A 24230-nucleotide genomic window follows, 5' to 3' on the forward strand; every position below is an offset into this window, starting at 1 on the left:
AGGCTTTCGCATAGTCAATGAAGCAGAAGTAGATATTTTTCTGGAACTCTCTGGCTTTCTCCATAATCCAGCGCAAGTTAGCAATTTGGTCTCGAGTTCCTCTGCCTCTTCGGAATCCAGCTTGTACTTCTGGGAGTTCTCGGTCCACATACTGCTGAAGCCTACCTTGTAGGATTTTGAGCATAACCTTGTTAGCGTGCGAAATGAGTGCAATTGTACGGTAGTTGGAGCATTCTTTGGCACTGCCTTTCTTTGGGATTGGGATGTAGACTGATCTTTTCCAATCCTCTGGCCACTGTTGAGTTTTCCAAACTTGCTGGTATATTGAATGTAGCACCTTAACAGCATCATCTTTCAAGATTTTAAATAGTTCAACTGGAATGCCATCACCTCCACTGGCCTTGTTGTTAGCCAGGCTTTCTAAGGCCCACTTGACTTCACTCTCCAGGATGTCTGGCTCAAGGTCAGCAACTACATTGTCTGGGTTGTCTGGGATATCCAAATCTTTCTGATATAATTCCTCTGTGTATTCTTGCCACCTCTTCTTGACGTCTTCTGCTTCTGTTAGGTCCCTCCCATTTTTGTCTTTTATCATGTTCATCTTTGCGCAAAATGTTCCTCTAATATGTCCAATTTCCCTGAACAGATCTCTGGTCTTTCCTTTTCTATTATCTTCCTCTATTTCTTTGCATTGTTCATTTAAGAAGGCCCTCTTGTCTCTCCTTGCTATTCTTTGGAAGTCTGAATTCAAGTTTCTGTAACTTTCCCTATCTCCCTTGCATTTTGCTTCCCTTCTCCTCTCTGCTATTTCTAAGGCCTCGTTGGACAGCCACTTTGCTTTCTTGCATTTCCTTTTCTTTGGGATGGTTTTCGTTGCTGCCTCCTGGACAATGTTACGAGCCTCTATCCAGAGTTCTTCAGGCACTCTGTCCACCAAATCTAGTTCCTTAAATCTGTTCTTTACTTCCACTGTGTATTCATAAGGGATTTGGTTTAGATTATACCTGAGTGGCCCAGTGGTTTTTCCTAATCTCTTCAGTCTAAGCTTGAATTTTGCTATGAGAAGCTGATGATCAGAACCGCAGTCAGCTCCAGGTCTTGTTTTTGCTGACTGTATAGAGCTTCTCCATCTTTGGCTGCAGAGAATATAATCAATCTGATTTCGATATTGCCCATCTGGTGATTTCCATGTATAGAGTCGCCTCTTGTGTTGTTGGAAAAGAGTGTTTGTGATGACCAGCTTATTCTCTTGACAAAACTCTATTAGCCTTTGTCCTGCTTCGTTCTGAACTCCAAGGCCAAACTTCCCTGTTGTTCCTTTTATCTCTTGGCTCCCTACTTTAGCATTCCAGTCCCCTAGAATGAGAAGAACATCTTTCTTTGGTGTCAGTTCTAGAAGGTGTTGTAAATCTTCATAGAATTGTTCAGTTTCAGTCTCCTCAGCAATGCTGGTTGGTGCATAAACTTGGATTATTGTGATGTTGAATGGTCTGCCTTGGATTCGTATTGACATCATTCTATCATTTTTTAGATTGTATCCCATTACAGCTTTTCCCACTCTTTTGTTGACTATGAGGGCTACTCCATTCCTTCTACGGGATTCTTGTCCACAATAGTAGATATGATAATCATCTGAGCTGAATTTGCCCATTCCTGTCCATTTTAGTTCACTGATGCCCAGGATGTCGATGTTTATTCTTGCCATCTCCTGTTTGACCACCTCCAGCTTCCCAATGTTCATAGATCTTACATTCCAGGTTCCTATGCAGTATTTTTCTTTGCAGCATTGGATTTTCCTTTCACTTCCAGGCACGTCCACAGCTGAGCGTCCTTTCGGCTTTGGCCCAACCACTTCATTAGCTCTGGAGCTACTTGTACTTGTCCTCCGCTCTTCCTCAGTAGCATGTTGGACGCCTTCCGACCTGAGGGGCCCATCTTCCAGCGTCATATCTTTTAGCCTTTTGTTTCTGATCATGGGGCGTTCTTGGCAAAGATACTGGAGTGGCTTGCCATTTCCTACTCCAGGTGGATTGCGTTTAGTCGGAACTCTCCACTATGTCCTGTCCGTCTTGGGTGTCCCTGCATGGCATAGCCCATAGTTTCTCTGAGTTACTCAAGCCCCTTCGCCACGACAAGGCAGCAATCCATGAAGAAGCCTGTATGGAGAATTAGTGCAGGGAAAGTGCCCTAGAGGGAGACCAGAGCTGTGATATAACGATATCTGCAAGCAGGATCTGAAGGCTTTAGGATTGGACCTCAACAGATGGGAAACTCTGACATATGAGCATTCAGCATGGAGGCAGGCGGTGCATCATGGCCTCTCCCATTTTGAGGAAGATGAGGCAAAGAGGAAGTTCCGAAATGAGCAAAACCAGGGAGCTGGACAGGGGACAGATTGTATTTGTCTTCAGTGTAGAAGGGATTGCCACTCTTGTATTGGCCTTCTCAGTCACACTAGACACTGTTCCTCTATTCAGGGCACGTTACCATAGTCTCTCGAGATTCACAGATGCCTAATCTAATATGACAATACGTATTAAAATGTACATTTATTCTATTTTTGTAGGCTTAAAAAAAAATACAGACAAATGTGGAAACAGAATACAACAGTTCTTTGGATGAATATACTCAGCCTCGTGACACAGTGGTCAAACTGCAGTACTGCAGCCGAAACTGTGTTCACAACCTGAGGTACAATCCCAGGTAGCCAGCTCAGGGTTGACTCAGCCTTCTATCCTTCCGAGGTCAGTAAAATGAGTAATCAGCTCTCAGGGTGTGGGTGTGTGCTATGTGTAGCCTGCATGTAAACTACCCAGAGAATGTTTTAAGTGCTATCAGGCAGTATATAAGCAGCACGCTTTGCTTTTGCTTTACTACAGATTGGAAATGAGTGTTTTGTCCACCTCCAAGTGCAGCATAAGTTCCCTGTAAATATAGAGCCAGCTTCAAATTTATTCTCATTTTATTCTCTGCACATTCCCAAATCTGAGCTAAATATAAATCAATAGTTACAATGGTATCATCTTTCATACACATCAAAAAAACACAAGCAATATGACTAGTTAGATGAAATTGTGTTCTCCTGGTATTGGAGGACACGATTATTGGGAACTACCAATAGCATTTATTGGTAACTACTGTGAAAAGGACCTGTGATTAATCTGCACTTATTAAATGAAGAACATAATTTGAAATCTGAGTTATGCCTATCTATCCTTCTTCTGACACTCATTATTTTCCCTGCAAAGATCTTCTGTCGTCTTATCCCAGGCAATGACCTACAAGATGAAGCTGTTATAAATAAATCTCTTTCATAGATGTGAGTATTGAAATGTGGTTGCTGTGTGTTCTATTCTGAAGGCCTAGAAACCTATTATCCTGCAGTTCTCTTTGAGTAATTTACAGACTAGTACCTCAATCCTGTGTTTCCTTGTTTGGAAAAAAGTTCTATTCATCATAGTGGAAACAATTCCCAAGAAAATATATGCAATATTATTGGGGAATATGACCCAACTCATCATTATGTTTAGGACTGCAAGCTTGCCAGTATCTATCCCATTTCCTGACATTTTAGGACCAAGATATGAACCACTGTTATGTCGCAGAGGTGGGACAGGCAAGAGTTGGAAGAAAGAGGTTTCTTCTGGGCTTTGCTCAGCTGCCTGCAGTATCTGAGCAACAAAACAGACTCTTGAACTGCAGTGCTGGTTCTTAATTCCCTGCCTTGCTCCAAGTGGCTCAATGAGTCCAATGTTAGTCAGTGTGCCAAAAAGCCAAGAGTGAGAAGAGCCACGGAGAGCACTGGGAGTGGGTGGGCAGACCATGCCACCTGAAGCAACACTTATAAGAAACACCTTGGGACACGGGAAATAAATAGGAAGGGAATAGGGGAAGCCAAAATAATTTGGGACACTATGAAGTCTGTTACCAGAGGGTATGTATCTAAAGCAGCATGTTTTCTTAGAAAAAAGCAAGGGAATAGAATATAGGAATTAGAAGGCAACATAAAAGAAGTAGAAAGAATAGTCATATGAACCAGAGATAAGGAAGTGATATTGGCATTACAAGCAGAAGAAAGAACTGGAGGGGATTCATTTGGAAAAGGTACAAAGGAATTTAATTTGCTTAAGAGATTCTTTTTGAATTTAGTAATAAAAATTCCAAGTTACTAGCTAAAGCAACTCATATAAAAATAATAAAGGTAATGTAAAAGTAATACAGGACCAGAATTGGAAAAGGTATAATAAAATGAAAGAGAAATATAGATCTTTTCAAAAGTTATATAAAAACCTGTATATTAGTAAAAAATCCCCTCTAGATATAACTGAAGAATATATAAAGAATAATTTCAATAAACAGAGATAGAATGCAACAATTATTTACTGAAAAAGAAATAGAGGTTATTATAAATAAATTGAAGACAAGGAAGACACATGGAACTGACAGATTTGGCTCAGAATATTATAAAATATTTTAAAAGATATTCATACCGAAGTTGAAAGTGTTATACAATAAGATATTAAGAAGGAAAGAAATTCCCCAGTCCTGAAAGGAATCAACAACAGTATTAATACTGAAGCCTGGTAAAAATCCAATGAACATAGAAAAATATAGACCTATATCACTGATAAATCAAGATGCCAAGATCATTACGGCAGTCTTGGCAAATAGATTAAAAAGTTTCACTGGGTGATATATTGAGAAAAATCAGAATGGATTCTTACAAGTTAGACAAATGACAGATTTAATTAGAAGGGTACTCAGTTTAATGTACAGTGGTGCCTCGTTAGACGATGATAATCTGTTCCATTGAAATCGCTGTTTAGCGAAATCATCATCTAGCGAAAAGCATTTCCCCATTGGAATGCATTGAAACCTATTTAATGTATTCCAATGGGAAGAATTGTCATCTAGCGAAGATTGGCCAGAGGAAAGCCGCTTTGCGAACCGCTGATCAGCTGTTCTAAATCATCATGTTGTGAAAAAACAGTCAGTGAAGCACGGACCAAATTGGCATCCAGCGAAATTCCCCCATAGGAACCACTGTTTTGCGAAGCAAAATGGCTGCCGCAAAACATTGTCATCATGTGTATTCGTCATTTTGAGGGGTAACCGTCTTGCAAGGTACCACTGCATTTAGCAAAGAAAACAAACTCTAAAGCAGGAGTTTTATCTTTAGATATATTTTAGATATATTTAAAGTGTTTGATTTAGTAGAATGGTATACATTAAAGCTTTCGATCAAACAAATAGGGTTTGGTAATCACTTTAGTCAGTTAATCCAACAATTATATTCACAGAACACAGCTAGAGTTATAGTAAATGATGGAATAACTATGCCAATATCTCTAGACTGAGGAACGAGACAAGGGTGCCCTTTATCCCCGGTATTATTTACATTGATAATAGAATTATTAGGGCAGGTAAGTAGAAAGGATAAACAAATTAAAGGAATAGATCATAGAGAAAATAATAAAATACATTTCTTCACTGATGATACACTACTATTAATAATCCAGAGAGAATTAAAGTGCATTTGAGATTCTTTGAGGATATAATGCAATTAAAAGTGTATGTGAAAAGTATTTATTGCTAAATCATTCTGAAGAGGAGAAGGTGAAATTGAAAACTATATTTGAAGGAAGCCTAGTAAGTGTAATTAAATATTTAGGGATAAACATCACATGGAATTTACAAGATACAGTTAGAATTAATTTGGATACATTGAAGAAAGAGATAAGTGAACAGATAAAAGAATATACAAAGATTTCTTGGTTTGGTAGAACAGTGTTATGTAAAATGAATATTATTCCTAATTTAATTTTTTTTAAAAAAATTGGATGCTTCCAATAAAGATCATTGAAAAACAGTTGAAAGAATGGCAGAGCTTGGTAAATATTTATTGTGATGATAATAAGAGAGCAGGGATTAGCAAGAGGTTTTGGTATACATCACAAAAAGAGAGAGGTCTCAGTTTACCCAGTGTTAAAATATATTATATAGCAAATCAGTTTAGACATAATCCAAACATTATAATAAATAATAAATATTCTTCACTAGCAAGTATTCATAGCATGGTCTCTGGCTCCATCTGGTAGCTGGTTCTGGTAACACACGTGCAATAATTTTTTATCGATTTTTTCCGTTTAATACTTTTAATATTTTCAGGCTGTGGATAAGTGAATCTGTGGATACTGATCTCATGGATAATGGGCTCCTACTGTACTTAGAAGAAGGTCCCGCGAGTTTAACAGACTATACATACATGTAGGTTAGCAGTGTTACAGGAATTTTTTACGGGGGAAATAAAGAAAGAAAAGAGCACAGCCTATTTCATATAGTATATTCAGTTTCACCCTGCCCAGTTCAGAATGTGGAAATCATCATAATCCTGAGAAATATAGGTCATCATGATCCAAAATACAAAAAAAAGGTCACTTTAAAAATATATATCAGTAACATATTCAGCATGGAGGCTAGGTGATCATGCTGTTTCAGAGGGCAGCATCACACACACATACTTTTTAAAGCTGCCTTACAAAGTTCTCTAGGTAGCATGAATTTAAAAAATAACATTAAAAAGTCATAATAGAACAAAGACAATTAGACAGCCAAAAATAGCATCAATAGCAAAGGGTAAAGACAGTACAACACATGATGGCCAAAAATCCTGTTCTTAGCATGGTAAATTGCACTAGAGTAGGCCCACTGAATCAATAGACTCAAGTCCTCTGTAAATTACTTTGATTCAAATGGGCCTACTCTAACTGCAATTTATTTTAGCACAGCAATTCAATGGAACTTGAGAAGTTGACTCACTCAATCCCCCTTGATGCAAAAGGCTTACTCTAGCAATGATTCACTATGCAAAAGGATTTTGGCCAACAAAATCAAAGTCAAAATCCAGCAGTAAAAAAATAAAGCAATGCAAAGTATATAAAACCAGTTCTTACAATCCCTGGAAGAATTAAGTTATTATTTTTTTTTAATCTGGCACTAAAATGACCACAATGTAAGTGCAATGGCAAGCTGTTCTAGGAAGGGCTTTTGACAGCTGCAACACCAATATTGAAAACTCCCTGTATTATTGTAATCATCTGCCTCATCTCATTAGGTAGGGAGATCAGGAAGACATCTTCAAACCAGAATGTTAGGATATGGACATCTGAACATGGGAAGACATATTATTTCAAAACATATTTTTGAACAGGTCTATTCTGCTTCCAACATAGGAGGCATACCAATTCTTTACTTTCAAGTCATATTTCAGTGTTCTTTAATGCAGGGAAGGAGAATTGCCTCCCCGCAAGGCACGTAGCTGCCGGGGCAGGGCTTCTTTGCCACCCGGATGGACACAGCCAGAGTCGCTACCTAACATTGGGCGAGGCGCTGAGCTAGAGCAAAGCCTTCAAGGAGGCTGCCCAGCCTCACCTTGCCATTTCTTTGCTGAACGAGGCTAGTGAGATCTGTGTCCGCACTGCATCCGTCCCATGGTTTTGTTTTCAAGCCACGTGGCCCTGTGGCGCTCCTTCGCACACACGACTGGACAAAAATTGTCAAGGGGAACCTTTACCTTTACCTTTACCTTTGGAAAAACATGGCGGGGTTTCCTTTAAGAGCCTTTGGGGCTAGGCTGAGTTTTGTTTTAAAGAAGAAGATGATGATGAAGGGGAGAAGTATGGGAATGGGGGGGGTAGTGAAGTCGCATTTTAAACATTAAAATAATATTAAATAATTACAGCAGCAACAGTAGGAAAGAGGCTATAAGGAACAGTTTGGTGGTAGGAGCTGGTGCCCTGGTAGCAACCCCTGCCTTTAAAATATGTTATATAATAATATAAAATATATATTCATGTTTAAAATGTGACTTCAATACCCCCACTCTCATACTTCTCCCCTGCATATATATATATACATGCATATATTGTAGCTTTCCATAACACTCCCCCATCTCCTCTTTGTTGGTACATTGCTTCCTTTAAAACAAATCAAAACAAGATAGATAAATAAATAACACTAGTAATAATACCTAATAGGGGCAGTCAGCTGCCTGGGTTTCTGGGCCGTGTTGCCAGTGGTAGTTATATATTGTTGGTTGGTTTAAAATAAAAACATAAATAGATAAATAGATAAATAAATAATACTAATCATTAATAGTTTTGAATTAATATTCCATAAGTTCATCACAGGGGAGGGAGACACATTTTAGAGAGTAAGTTGTGAAGAGTGGTTTGGTAACATGAGTGTGAAGTAGATGTTTAGGTCTATAAAGGGCCAGGTCACCAGACCAGGCAGATATTGTAATATGGCTTCTAAAAAGGGCATGGGTGTGTGTGTGTCAAAAGGTAAGCAGCCTGTTAAGTGTAAAGCTCTCCCCCACATTCCCCACCAGCAATTTCCTGGTGGAAATTGGACTGGCTGGACTATAGATTCTTGTGGTAAAAACCTAGTGTCTTTGAAAGAGAAAAGGGCTCTTAAGTAGAGGGGCTGAGGGGTCTTGTGCAGTAAGGAAGCCACATTGGGAGTCTAAGGCTCAAAAGTTGGCAGAGCTTACACAGATGGGAGACTTTCTGTTGTCTCGTATTGCTGTTCTAGAAGTAGAACAGTCCAGCCCTGCAGGGGCCCCGTCGACAACAGTTGCCCCAGCAAGGCCAAGGAGTGGAATCCCACAAGCAAGGCATCTGCGAGGACAGCCACGGATGGTGTTGACACACACACACACAAACCTTGGCAGATGAGGCTGAAGGTAGAAGCAGTGTCTGCCAACCAATATTGATGAGGGCCCTGTCAGTGTGTTGTCAGTGGCATAAGCAGGAACACAAGCAGGTGAGAGTATCAATGCACCAGGAATGACACAGCCTGGAAGCGCTTGGCCGTGGGGCGCCGGGAACCAGACAGTGCCGGTCCTTTTCGCCTCACCTTTGCCAGCATCACAGTTAAGGGTGCAGGTAGCGTTAGAGAACAGTGGAATTGCTGCATCGCATGCAGCTGCAGCTAGACAGGCTGCGGCAGGAGCGGCAAACTGCACTTGGGAGGAGTTTCATAACTGGGATGCTGCTACAAGGAATGCCCTGTTTTGTATACCCATCCCCTCAAGGTCATGGGATGTGCAACAGGGGCTCCGAAGATCAGCTCTTAAGCTAATATTGCAACCTGCATAACTTACGTTGATAGTTCAATGGGAGATTTCCGGCTTTCACCTTGTATACAACTTCCAGTGCCACTGGAGAGAGATGCAACCATGCATTCATCTATAAATAGCATATTTCCTAAATTAAATTTAACAAATCCTTTCCCAGTGGTTCTAATGAGAAAAACACCAAACATAATCACACCATCTCTATAAGCAAAAAATACCAGCAGTGTCTAACACTCCTGGTGTCAGAATCACTGCAAGCACAGGCCATGTTTCCTCTGACAAGAACATCTCAATCTTTTTTTTAAATTAGTATAAGACCCCCCCCCCCGCTCCAAATTACTAACTATTGAGGGACTACAGCATTTAATGGGGTACCATTTTTGAAAGTGCAGGACAAGAGTTTAAGAGCAGGTCTAATTTTCATACTGAAGGGTTGCCATTTCACATGTTTGGTCCTGAGCATACATGGAGAAAGAAGTTCTGTTACCCAAAAGATCATAGATAAAGTATTGAGAAGGTAAAGTACATCTTGGTTTACATGTTTGTATGGCAACTAGTTACTTATATGTGCTTGAGGCAAAAGAGAGAGACTGAGAGGGATATAAGTGCTGTGAAGCACTAATTTCATAATCAACACAGGAACCCCTTATTCTTAATTCCAGTACTTGGGAGGCACACTTTAACCAAGCAGAGAAATGACTGATACCCTTCTGCTAGAATGGACTCAGGTAATATTTTGCAATCAAAATTGTAATGAAGCAGCAATGGAAAAAATACACTACTGCTCTAGCTTTACTTGTGAGGGAAATAACCTTACAAGTGCACCTTCCTTGAGTAATTATCAGGAGGTTAAGGCTTAAAACACCCTGAGGTAGAATATGTAAAGATCGAATAGCTCCACCGGTGTCTTAATCTGTGTACATTCAGAATCGACTGCTGTATAACCAGGATAGCTTTAGCAGGATTTCAAAATATTTCTATTAAAAGGGCTTTTCCTCTCCTATTATTGTGTCGTGGGAAAGTGTTTGGTTGAAAAGTGTGCAAATGTGCCACATATGCTTTAGCAGTATAATCAGCACAGTGAAATATAAACACACCTGTTAAAGTCTGATCCACCAAATTGGTTGCCATGAACGTCACTGCTGGTGAAGAGATAGCCGCTACCCTGGTGACTTGAGCTGGCATCAGAGGAGTCACACGAGTCTCCATTCTAGAAGCAGCACCTGCATACAAACCATAAATGATGTGTTACTCTTTTCACAATATAGCAGTACAAAGGTCTCACCGACAAGCCTATTTCCAAAAGCTTGGGGTATTATCGGATGCTGTTAGTAATCATTATTTCCTGGCAAATATTTCAAAAACACAATTATCAAAATATTCCGCCCCACATATTTACATAAATTATTTTTGGTTTTGTTCCATTTTGGTAAACCCCTTTTATTTTTGTTTTGTTCTAGCAGACACACCACTGGCTGAAATCCAATAATAGTTCTTTGTCTTGCAAATATCAAGTTGAATCAGCCAATGACAGAGACAAGACTCTAAATTGGATATGCTATTAGTTCTACCCAGTATAACAACATTTAGAGTAGGACACTGAATGGATGGAATTTACAGTGGTGCCCTGCTTGACGACAATAATACGTTCCAGCAACATCACTGTACAGCGAAATCGTCAAGCGAAAAACAAACAAACATTGAAATGCATTGAAAACTGGTCAATGTGTCCCACTGGGGGAAATACCTGCTCGTTCAGTGAAGATCCTCCATAGGGGCAGCCATTTTGCATCGCTGTCTTCTGGAAATAGGTCCAGAAAACAGCGGGGAGCCATTTTGAGAACCGCTGATCAGCTGTTTTAAAATCATCGCTAAGCGAAAAATCGGTTCCCGAAGTAGGGAACCGGTCATCATAAAGCGAAAAACCCCACTGGAATCATTATCAAGCAATTTCAGCATCAAGTGGGGTAATCGTCAAGCGGGGCACCACTGTACAGAGGAATTGATTCACCAGTCCCCACTGATTCAGTGAGCTTACTTTAGTTGTAACTTACTAATAGATTTCAGCTGTTCTGAGGCTCACTGACTGAGCAAAATCCTATTCATGCTAGCATTAGTCATTCTTAAAGAAAACAGCATCCTAGCAAATAGGAGCTCATCTTTTTCCATAGGGGCCCTCAACTACTAGGCAAAGGGGTTCTAAGCCATGATTTTATTGCTCAGAAAATGATGCATGCAACCCAGGACAACAGGCAAAGGCCAAACTATAAGACTACACATATTATAGTTTGCTCCCTAGCCCCAGAGGTTTTCAGCAACAAGGAGATTACAGTGGTGAGAGGAGGCAAATGCCACATACTTTCCCAGCTGGAGTGTGGAAATGTTGGTTGTCAAACTGTGCTATGCATGGCTGAGTTGAAAGACTCCCTACAGCTGGCAGATGGGCTCCTCTATCTCAAACTACAGTAAAAGCAGAAACACAACTTTTTCATGTCCAGGTGAAGTTATGACATGGCATCTGTGAAAGGTTCATAAAGTCCTTTTAAGTTATGCTAATTCCTGCTACCCATGTAATGTTGCTATGAGCCATTAAGTCAGACTGACATACTGGCTGTAATAGGGCTTTCAGGTAAATTGAATATTGAAGGAAATGGTTTACCAGTGCTAGCCCTGCCCCCGTATGTTGTCATGGCCAAGCAGGAATTCAAAACCAGGCTTCTTAGTCTATCACTCTATCTATTTCACCATACACACACAAAGTCTTATGGCACCTTAAAAACTAGTAAGTTTGATTTGGCCTAAGCTTTAAAAAGAAACTATCTCCCAAGGGATACACATTTAGGTCTCTGTCTCTCAGGTGGAGCTCCCAGAATGAAGAATTATAGGATCTGTAATCCAAACATACAAAAACACTATCCTCAGAAACAAGTACATATTTTAGTAATGTTAAATTATTAAGGAAAGGTCATGGATGGGTACAGGTACACTAAATGGTAGAGAAAAGCCTTTGTGTGCTAGAGAAAAGTATTTCTCTAGTAAAAAGAATTCAGGCTATGGGCAATACTGTTAAGGTGTAGACCTTTCATATTTCTATTTTATTTCATAACCCAATTACATCCCATTCTCTGAATAGATATAAATGTTTACCTGCTGAAGATACACTTCACATATAGTGGTGCCTCGCAAGATGAATGTAATTCGTTCTGCGAGAAGCACTGTCTTGTGAAAAAAATCATCTTGTGAAAAGCAGTTTCCAATGGGAACCTCGCAAGATGAATGAAAATTTTCGTCTTGCGAGGCATTGGTCTTAAAAAACCCAAACCATTTTGCGAAGCACGGCCATAGAAGAAGCCGTCCTGTGAGGCACCATTGCTATCGCAAAAAACAATCATCGTGCGGGTTTTTCATCCCGCGAGGCATTTATCTTGCGAGGCACCACTGTATTCGAAATCTACAAAATCGAGATAAGGGCAAAAACCCTTATGGCAGAGGGGGGAAATCAGATTAGAGGAGGGAAAAGCCAGTCTGATACACATTGATTTCTACTTCATGTAGTCAAAAGAAAATAATACAAATCCAACCATGAGAATACTGGAGTAATTCCTATATTATTTGCCAATGTAGTCATGGCTGCCTCCCCACTTCACGGAAATCTCTGAAAGGAGCATTAGTGTTGTATTGACAGGAATGACTTCTTTTTGAATCTTTCCTTTTTACAAAGCCTACCAGCCAGTTTTAGGAGAAGAGGAATGGAAGAAACGTAGCAACAAATGAATTTCAGGAACCTCTGCCAATTTCTAATAACATGCATGAATGCATTGCTGTCTTCTGAGGATCAAGTCAAACAGGCTTCCATAACAGCAACTGATACTGGAATAGAAATTTTTCACATATGTGATCCATATCGACAAGTCTCCTCCTCATTTTGACACTCTGAAGGAAGATGAGAATCATCTACTTTTAATATAACAGGGTTTATTAACAAAACAAGTAACTTATCCTGCACCATCTCCACTGGGCCTTCATATAAATCAGTGGTTCTTAACCTTTTTGAAAGAAGCGCCCCCTTGAGCCATTGAGGAAGTTATCATCGCCCCCCTCCCCGCGGTGATGATATCTTATTTATTTATTTATTTATTTAAGACACTTAAATCCAATGACCCCTGAAAACAAAATTAAATTCCAAGAAACCGAAATGCCCCCCAAAAAGTAACATTTAATGATTTAGTTGCAAGCGAATTTTAAGACGCAAAAAGAAATATAAAAAAGGGCATAAAAACAAATGCAGGAACTAAAAATTTCAAGACAAAAAGTCTGAAACTAAATTAAAATTGGAGGAAAATATATATTCATGCACACTGTAAAAAGGCTGCAGCCATCTTCACAGGTTTGGCTTGCTCCAGCGCCCCCCTACCGCCCCCTTCTGCTCCAGCGCCCCCACACCGCCCCTTTTCGTTCTACCGCCCCCCTGAAAAATGAAATCGCCCCCTGGGGGGCATTATCGCCCACGTTAAGAACCACTGGTATAAATCTGTCTTATCTTCAGTCTTAACAGTAGAACTTGGCATAGCCCATGACTCAGTTGGTAATGGCAACACTTTGTCCCACAACCCTTCTGGAGTCATTGTGGGAGCCGGATTCAGGGCAACTTCTTTGGGCAACTATGGATCCATTTATGGTTAGAGTGCCTCCCTCCAGCTCCCCACACCTTCCTTCTCTGTGGTAGATAAGACAGAAGCAGGAAAACCCACTAAAACTAAAGTGTATCAAGGTCCCCACTCCATCCTGGTTTGTCAAACTCTCGTCCTAGCCCTGAGTTCTTTTCTCTCTCTTCTCTTAGCCTCTTCTTCTTCTCCCTTTGTAGACTCTGTCTCTTCACATTCTTCCTTCAACTATTCTGTCCGATCTCTCTCACCCCAGGATGAAGATTTTCTGGGAGTGCTCGCCTTTGCCATTCCCTCTCAGCTTGCTCTTTAGGGACCCTAAGATGGACCCACTCTCCTGTTCAGGATTCCCTCTTCACCATCCAGGTCCACTCTTCCACGATCTCTTTCTCTACTTTAACAGCACCTGCTTTTTTGCCTGTTTTGCTTGATTCCCAGTTTTTCCCCTCCCTCTTGTGTTTTCTGTCTTTCCTGGGTCTTTCCAGTCTTTCTAGGAAGGCCACTTGTAATGTTTCCCCACCTCTGCCTATAAGGGAGCAGGCCCTTTCAGTCACCATTGTGGAGGGAAGAGACACCACACCAACAGGGAAAGCCTTCTCCCTGTCCTTTTCCTCACAATGTAAAAGGGCTAATGCATGCAGTAAAACTAATTTAGATGTTATCCTTTGCTGCAAGCATTGCCACCGGGGCAGTGGTCCTTCCTTAGGAGAGTTGCATGAGCACATTAAGCAGGTAACACTTCTCCTGCCATAGAACTAAGTGGCAGGAGAAAAAAAGGTTTTATCTCACTTCTGAGTATCACAAATAGGACTGGTCCTGCCATTACACTGAGAGAGACAGCAGAGGTCTGGGGAGATGCCTGAAGCAGCAATGAGGTACTGGGGTTGACATCCCATCTCTTCTGTAAAGCAATAACTCCCAACCTTGGGTAACCCAGGTGTTCTTGGACTGCAACTCTTATAAACTTTGCTCAGCACAGCTGGTGGTGAAGGCTTCTGGGAACTGTAGTCGAAGAGCACCTGGGTTACCAAAGTTAGGAGCCACTGCTCTAAAGCATGTTTCTTTCAGCTGTGCTGCCTTTTTGCCAGTGCTGAATTAAGTATCAAATATGAGCCCAATCAGTTTTCCTACTTGGAGCAGTGGGAGCATCATCATCATCATCATCGTCATTCACTCATCATAGGCAGCATAGGTTGACCATAGGCTGAGGGATGAGTGACTTGGTGAGCCTACAAGGTGTCCAGGAACATTCTGGGGCCATTACAGAAGGCCAGCATCTGAACTGGGTAAAAATATGGGGGGGGGACTGGAAGGGAAACAACCCTCTGACCACTCTTCTCTTACATGTTTGGATTTTGAATTAACAACAACAACAACAACAAAACAAAAATGGACAGAAATTGTGCCTGTATCAAACTTGGCCCTGGAACCTGAGCACTTGTCAGGTTGGGAAAAAACCACCACTCCACAGCTGGCACCAGCTACCTAATATAGTATATTACCATTTCCATTTTGCAAGTTTCAAAGTTGCCATTTTAATGCATTGTTTCTCATATTATCAATTACGTGTTCTCAAGAACAGATTGGAATTCAAGCTATAAACCAGCACTGTATCTAGACTCATATGAGCTGAGGGAGGATTTTAAAAAGAACGAGGTGGAGTGCAGGAGGCTGTAAATAATTTTAATGACACTTAGCATTTTTTAAAAGATTCCATCTTTTACAGCAATAGAAGTGGAAAAAATATAATGCCCACAGAAGCAGTAAAGATTCAGGAGGATGAAGAAGAATTTGCAGATAAAATGTTAGAGAATGATGGAATAATATGAGAGGGGGGGCTATGCTGAAAGGGGAACATTATTAAGAGATTGTGCGCCTTTTATCTGAGCTGTTAAGAGACTGATCCTGTAGTTTTGCTACACTGGGGCATTACATCAAGGCTATGGATATATTACACCACCGTAATATCATTGAGATCATCTGCTCTCCCAGTAGTAAACTGGACACCCGACAACAACAGAAACAACAATTATTTATTAACAACCTCAATACCCACAATAACTACTGCCACACTTCAGTCACACACCATGGGCATTCATGCACACCAATAATGTCCAAACATCAGTTGTACAGGGGTCCATTCTACTCATGATGATGGTTGATTAGAGCAGTTACATCAACCATGTTTGACACACACAAAGATCAGGTCCTCCTTTCTGGCTGACCAGACAGCCAGAAAGAAGGGTCTCCCTTTGTATAGAACAAAATATTTTACTAAGAAATAGATCATACTTATAGCCACAAACCAGAGCCCTTCATATACATTGGAGCTTAAACAACCTGCCAGTCAAAACTCAGACAAAATCAGCATGCATGTCACTGCTAGAAGAAAAGCCAGGATCAAAGAGGAAAGAAAGGAACTTCATGCAAGCCACATTCAAGCAGCCTATAAAAACAGGAAATACAAAAAGTAACCATGTGATCCATTCATAGAAACAAACAGTATGATCAGATGTCATTTTGGTTTGCTCCTGGTACAGCCTTGTTTGCCCTGTTTTCTGATGACCACGTGTATTTTCAATATGAACAATCCACCCCAACCCTTCTGCAAGCTGTCCTGATACTTTCTGTTATAGTGCTAGGGCTGAAGTTTATTTGGTGCAATTGGGGGCATTCCTGATTATCCCATTTTGTAACTCATGTAATTAGTTAATTCACACTCAAACAGATCTATGGGCAGTGTTATCTGATGTGACAATTCTGTGACATATTGAGTGGGTTGAGAAACTAAAAGGAAGGATAGAGAAAACTCCTCTCTTTTAATATTTTCCCCCAACTCTTTCTAACTGACATAGCATAATTCTAATACATTGGAAGTGTCCTTCAATACAATATAGGTACATCATGGTGGATTGATGTATTGCTGTAGCACTATGTCACTTACTTTGTTTAACAAAAGCTGCAGCCTGTGGAATGACAGCCATGAAAAATGGCGGGGTTAGGGATGGTGGTGTCAATAATTGAAAAGGGGCACAAATTGGAACAATCCAAAGAGCTCTCTCTATCTTTCTCATGGGAGAAAAAAAAATCTCTTGTGTGAATGGAAGGATCACTCAAGTGTGAGATGAAATAGATCACACCCATAAGAAACTTTTTTTCATGATCCAGATCATTCAATCTTTCCTGTCCAAAGTTTGGGGCTACGCAATATTTCTGTTAAAAAATTACAGGTAAAGTGAGTTGTGCAAAATACTTCATCAAGCAAAAATGGTGTAAAATATGGGCTTAAGATAATCAGGCAAAAATTGGGCCATATGTGATACTCATGCAGTAAGTCTGTGAAGAAAGCAAAATAGAGTTTTAGATTCCACATGAGACAAAGGTAAACAATAATTCATAGTCTCTCTCATCTCTGTAGACAAAAACTATGTTGCTTCCTTTCTTCTCCTTTTCAGTTTTCTCTTTTTCCTTCGCCCTCACTCCATCCTCTGGCATCTTTTCCCAAATGATTAGAGCTTACCCCCAATCAACAGGTGAGCTTAAGTTTGTATCTCAGGACAGAGGCTCAATGGCCCATCAATAGGGGCCCTGCCTTCCTGCTCATTGGCCTCATAGAGGCCAAAAGGCCTGTGGCCTCAAAATGAAACTAGAAAGAAAATCATACAGGGTTATGCGAGTGGGGAGCAGGTGTGGTTTGTATTGCCTCCTCACACAGGGAGAGTCAAAGGTCTTCCTCTCTGATTACTTAGGTAGAAAGGGTACTTTGCCTATTCATTCCCCTATGTACCATTTGTATTCAGTGAATTTTGCAGGGCTGTATTAGCCTTATGGAAGCATTACACAATCTTTCAAAGTTATGTTAAAGACATGCCATCTTAACAAGATCAAATATACTCATTGCATAATATTTCATTTCTTAAGAGTCTTTGACTTTTTTGCATCTGGTGATGTTAAGATAAATTGCACAGACCTCGGAATGTATTTGCATGTTCACATGTGTAAAAATTAACTCACATTTTGTATCTATACTACAGTTAAGTGTATATTTTCAAGTTTTCTAAGTATGGATATAGTTCAGTTTCATGATTTAAATGTATGTTATGCTATCCCAATATGGTTGTTTGAATTAAAGCAATCATAACCTTTCAGAAATAAATATTTTCACACTTTAGCAGTACAAGAACATTTTAAAAAGCAATCTCTACAATAGATTGCTTTGGAATTCAACTGCTAAATAAGCACTAAGAATTTGACTGAGTGCCATAATGTAACAGAGGCATTCAGACTGAACTAAATATAAGCGGGAGAACTGAAATTATTTCTAAACATAATCCATTAAATCCCTATCCACTAACCAAACAATCAGTGTGCTGCTGCTGCTGCTGCTAATATCATCATCATCATCATCATCATCATCATCATCATCATCATCATCATCATCATCATCATCATCATCATCATCATCATCATCATCATCATCATCATTTATTATTATTATTATTATTATTATTATTATTATTATTATTGACTTTAGGCAAATGTTGTGATTATTTCCTTGTAATTTCATGTTAGTGAATTTAAAACCAGATTGCATGATAACTAATTCATAGGCTTTTAAGAAAGAATTCCTCTGCCAATATTTCAATATATACTTTATTAAAGGATTTTACTTCTAAAATGCTAAAAATGCTAAAATGTAATCAATATTCTGTATTCTTGTCTGGAAATTATGTTCTAATAGTGAGGACATTTTCCACTGAGCAATGACTGAACACTAGCATTGGCTCTACTCCACAAGGTTCAGGATATAGGTAGAATATTCTTTCTTGACACAGGATTTTTGGAATTCATGGATGAGAGCCCCCAGAGGTCTGCAGGAATTCTCTCAGACAGATTTCTAATGGCTTTAGCCTCCTCCCCCCAAACCCCAAATGAAATACCCCAGTCCTTTTAGGTGCTCGCTGGTCACTTCCAGCTGAGAAAACTGGCTTTTCTGAGGCATAGTGAAGATGGGAGAAGTGGCTAGGAGAGTCTAAGCTCTCTCGGAACTCAAACTATGAATGGAGTAGTTTCATATAAGACACCCTGTATGGAGCATGATAAGCAGGAAGACTTAGCCCAATAATGCCTTGCAGTTCCCACAGAACTAAGGCCCGCCCAGGCACTTCCTCCATTTTCATCATGTCTAAATGAAACTACACATAAAGTTCAACACATTCTAAAAACCAATGGCACAGTGTAGCAGACCCCAATGTAGCCCTCTGTTTTCACAATTTGCGGTTTTTCTTTTTAAACTGCTGGTTTGGAAACAGAGAAATCTGACAACATTTTATTCTGTTCTATTTTTATTTATTTAAAATATTTCTATCCTGCCTTTCTCCCCAAGGTGACAAAAAGTAAATCCAAGAGTAATTCCAGTATAGCTTGGAGTGGGTCAGTTCTGACCTGTACAAAAAATATTTGGATGTAGATTAGTTTAGGACATAGTCACAAATCCTGGTGCAGGGGTTCTGCCATGCAGTCTTGTCCTATTCTCATCCCTGAGTACTCAGAATGAAAAAAAAAGTCTATAAGACTTGGCTCATCATTCAGAAATTGATTCCATGTGTCTACTCTAGTTGGGATTTAAGTCATGGTTACTATCCACTCTGATGTCAGCTTCCTGTCTTCCCAAGGTTAGTGTCCATATGAATTATACAAAGAATGAATGCACTAACTATTTCTAGGCCAGCAACAGAAATAGCAAACCACTCAAAATGGTAGACAAGAACTTCAATGTTTTTATTTTTTTTTGGAAGCAGTTATTTATTGAAGTAGTGTAAAACATTTGCTGTGAGAAGAAAAGAAACATGTTCTCCCATGATCCTGCAGCAATTAGAGACACTTTCTATGCTGTGCGTGACAAGAAGATAGAGTGTGTTTTATACTAGTAATAGCTAATTGGTGCTTTTATTTATGTATTTGGAATGCCTGTGAAGTTTTGGGGCCATTTCTGAGGCAATTAGTTACATTGATGCTCAGTTTTATGTGCTCGGATAGCAGAGAATTAAAGTGCCACCCAAACAATAGAACCCTGGAATAATGGCTAGTTTATACAAGACCCTTTTTTTGCAAAACACATTGGAAACAACCTCCAGAGTCTTGGAGAAAAAGACAAGAGTTCCCTTTCAACCAATTAGCTTGTGTTTTGTTACTTTGTTTACTTACCTAGCAGAGTTCTATATTTCCAATTATTCTGTCAAAAATGGAGTAATTGTTTCACAAATCAGGCAATTTAAAAGCAAATAAAAATGAGATAGTGCTCTAGCCAACTCAGTCCTTTTAATGAAATCAACTGGTAGAACAAAAAGAAATAAAAATAAAAATAAATGAGTTTTGCATTCCACCCTCACTGTAAAATACAAAGAAACTTAGGACATCTATTTATTTTCCATTATTATTATTTAGCAGTTGCTCAGCACCTCCACAGTTGCTTTAAACACATGAGATTTATGTCCCATCCCACCTTTCTGTCATTCCTCCATTAGAATCACTGAATTTCCTACCATCATCCATCACCATCACTATCAGCCCAGCTGAACAAAGACAAAGTTCCCACTAATCAGCTGTGATTCAGGAGTGCATGGACTGAATTAAAGACCCTGTGAACATCTGTGATTTCCCACCACAGTTGCAAAGACAAGGAATGTTGTTATAATCTGAAACATGGGGGAGGAGCGGGGAGAGAATGAATTTGAATGTGCTCTAAGCATCAGTTTATTTTGACACTAGCAGAAGTACCAGAGTTGCCTCAGCTTTGTTCCCTTTCCCCAATGATATTGCTCATTCATGGCACCCTTTCTCACTTAATTCTTCTTCTTTCTCCCTGTTATTTTTCTTCCCACCCTCCCTAAAGCTCATTCATCCTTTCCCTCACCTTTCTACCCCTATGCATCAGTATGTAGGAATTTTCTCATTCTCTCTCCCCCTCCCTTCCCTTTGAACTGTTTTGAAAAATTTGGGGCCAGACAGAGGTAAGTCATACACAGAGTAGTCTACAGCAGAGAAAATACACGTTAGTAAGTTTGGTATCTCCGTGTTCTCTGGTCCTCTTCCCCACCAGAATTTGCCTGTGCTATTATGCTCTGCCAAGCTGCTTCCAATGCATGATGACCTTATGAAGTTACTTCCAAAAGCCCTATGAATAACAGTCCTGTTTGGATCTTGTAGACTCAAGGCCATGGCTTCCTTTATTGAATAAATCCATCATATATTTGGTCTTCCTCTTTTCCTACTGCCTTTAACCTTTATAAGTATTATTATATTTTCCAGTGAAATTTATCTATCTGCCGGAAGTATGATATCCTCAGTTTAGTTAGTTTTGCCTCTAGAAACAGTTCTGAATTAATTTGATATAAATCCCATTTGTTGCTATGGTGGTCAATAGTATCTGTGAAGCTCTCGTCCAACATCACCACCGCCACTCTACTTAAGCGTTCTTTACTGTCCAACTTTAACATTCATACATAGTAATTGGGAATAACATGTTATGGATATTCTTTAAAATTCTACCTCTTTTATTCATTCATCCATCCATTTATTAAAGTATTTCTAACCAGAATCTGAATTGGACAAAGACTTACTGTCACCATATATGTGTGAATTTGCTTACCATGCCACAACATTCTTTTTACCTCCTAATGACTGTTAAACTATGGTACTCATCTTTACCATTTACACCGAAATAAACTGTTCAAGTATCACCAGATTCTTCATTGTATTCTTTACAACTGAGTAATACATTTACTCCCTTGGTCATTTCTCCTGGTAATTTTTATATTCTTTAGTAAATATATAAAGAAGTAACCTGGCAGAACATCTGATATTATAATACTTTATTTTACAAGAATATTATTCTGTAGACTTTCAATTAAACCTCTGTGGATGTATAATAATCCCTATAATTAATACATTGTTTTGTTTTTTGTTTCAGTTTTGCTCTATCTAATGGTTAAGTTGAGTGAACACAATGGTACTGCTAAAAAGGAGGAAAAAATGAAATCAATGTAAAAGTAAATTAATTTCAATAGTGAGAGGGGATTAGTCTGAAAAGAGAAGTAAAGTGCATCTATTATATATCGATAATGACAATCTTGGTAGCACTGGGAAACAGCAGAAAAACATCAGTGCCATACTTTTCCCAAGCTGGGATTTAAATATTTCTCCCTATTTCTTTTTGGGAACCACGGACTTTAATAGTGGAAAATCTAACTCAATTCACAGGTAGCATAACATGGCCTCCCTATCATTAACATCTTCAGTACAACAAAGGCCAAAGGTTTGGACCGTAACTGTAAATAATACATTCTGTACTTGGTAAAACTATGTTAGGAGATCTTGTTAAATGCACAACTAAGATCTGCTGCTGCTTTTTCTTAACAAAAAGCAACCAGGAAACTGCTGATTCTTTTCATTCTATATAGAAGAGTTGTACGAAGTGAATCTCATAAGGTTTTCCCACTGAGAGCCCCCTACACTAACTTCTACCTGTCCCAAAGATACTATCTGATATATCCCATTTTGTTGAGATATATAGATGGAGGCACAAGGGAAAGGTTTAAAACCTATTTATTTAATATTTATTTAAAATATTTCTATCCCATCTTTCTCCCCAAAAAAGATCAAAACTTCCATTTCTGCATTTTCATCCCACTTCAGATCAACCCTCACAGCCTGCTTTTTGTTAATGAAGTCGTAGACAAACCCTAATCACATTTTAATCCTCATGTATTAGAATGTATTACGGGACTTGCAGGATATTTTCTAATACAGTGAGAACTGCAGCAAATTCTGGGGTATCAAAATGTCCCAGATCCCAAGCATTGTCTGCATAAGCACAAGCAAAAATGTTCTGCCTCAATGAAGAAAAAAGAAATGCAACATGGATGCAATTTTTTAAAAAAAGGAAATAAAAAAAATGTGTACTTCCAGTGTTCTGATTTTACAGGGCGTTTTCTCATTATCCCTGAAATGGGATGGGGGACCAGTTTCTCCTGAAAATAACCAGAGCATGGCACATATACTTCCCTGCAGAACTGTCAAAAAAAAAAAGTTGAGATTTTTCTCTTTTCTTTTCTTTTTTTCCTTTTTGATTCCAATGTGGTTGAAGAAAAGAAGTACATCAAATTCGTTGTGACATTTTGACCCACTTTTGTGTGTTTGTATTATTTAAAAAGGTACATGTCATACTGGGGATATTGTTTACACCTGTGCCAGTGACAGTACTGTAATATGTCAGCGCTGTAGGTCTAGTTCTGGGTGGTTTCTGTAACAAAACATGACTCCAGAGGATTAAAAAACTTGGCCAAGTTCATCACAAATTATCATCAAACTTGCAGCTTAGTCCTCCAATTCAACACTAGCACAACTGAATGCAGAAATCCAAAGAGACAGATTTTCCCTCATCTCTAGTTTTGTGAAAATATAGTAGAAGCTGAAGCAACACAGGTACTTTCTAATAAATGGCAACTATCTATGCAGCTTGAAAACCAAAAACTAAAACTACACTATTGTTGAACTGTAGCTAGTCTGAAAAAAATGTACTGCCCACCTTGGAGTTAAGGGCTTTGCTTTGTTCTTATAAACCAGCTCAGCTATCCTCATTTTTGTACATGCAGCTTCAGTAATAATAATGAACTGATCCACTGGAAAGAAGGCATTTTGTTGTTGTTGTTTAGTCATTAAGTTGTGTCCGACTCTTTGTGACCCCATGGACCAGAGCACGCCAGGCCCTCCTGTCTTCCACTGCCTCCCGGAGTTGGGTCAAATTCATGTTGGTAGCTGTCCAACCATCTCGTCCTCTGTCGTCCCCTTCTCCTCTTGCCTTCACACTTTCCCAACATCAGGATCTTTTCCAGGGAGTCTTCTCTTCTTATGAGATGGCCAAAGTATTGGAGCCTCAGATTCAGGATCTGAAGCTCCTAGATAAAATTCCTGCCGGTTGCCAATGAAGTACAATGTCAGTCCCAAAGCCAGAAAAGGAACTGAATGGGGAGTACTTAATTTTTTTTAAAAAAAAATGATGCCCAAATAGTGGAATGTGATAGACAAAAAAATGAAACAATATTTTAGATCTCAAATGCAGGGAATAATACGCTTTCATTAACCCTTTATTGTCCCCCCAAACCACTGGAATTATTGCAGTATTGTTGTTTGTTTGTTTCTCCTAATAAGGGGACCCAAGGCAGCTCACAATATTAAAAAAGTAGAATTAAAAGCATAATAAGTTAAACAAGAAAAACAATTAAACTGTATACTAATTAAAACTACTAAATAATTAAAAGCGACTAAATATTAAACACTATCTTAACTTTAAGAAGGCATTTAGGGACTCAATAATGATTGGTTATAAACCTGCCTGAAAAAAGATGGGTCTTCAGCTCCCAGTG

General features: G+C 39.3%; 1 protein-coding gene across 1 annotated transcript in view; it reads right to left on the reverse strand.

Moving 5' to 3' along the window:
• The window catches only part of TCERG1L (transcription elongation regulator 1 like), a 239728-nt gene that overhangs the window by 76226 nt on the left and 139272 nt on the right, over window positions 1–24230 (reverse strand). The window contains exon 6 of the mRNA XM_078390259.1: window positions 10237–10362. Coding sequence (XP_078246385.1) covers window positions 10237–10362 — 126 coding nt within the window. The remainder of the gene's footprint in view (window positions 1–10236; window positions 10363–24230) is intronic.

Source organism: Pogona vitticeps, chromosome 3 (genome assembly GCF_051106095.1).
Source record: "Pogona vitticeps strain Pit_001003342236 chromosome 3, PviZW2.1, whole genome shotgun sequence".
NCBI classification, from domain to species: domain Eukaryota; kingdom Metazoa; phylum Chordata; class Lepidosauria; order Squamata; family Agamidae; genus Pogona; species Pogona vitticeps.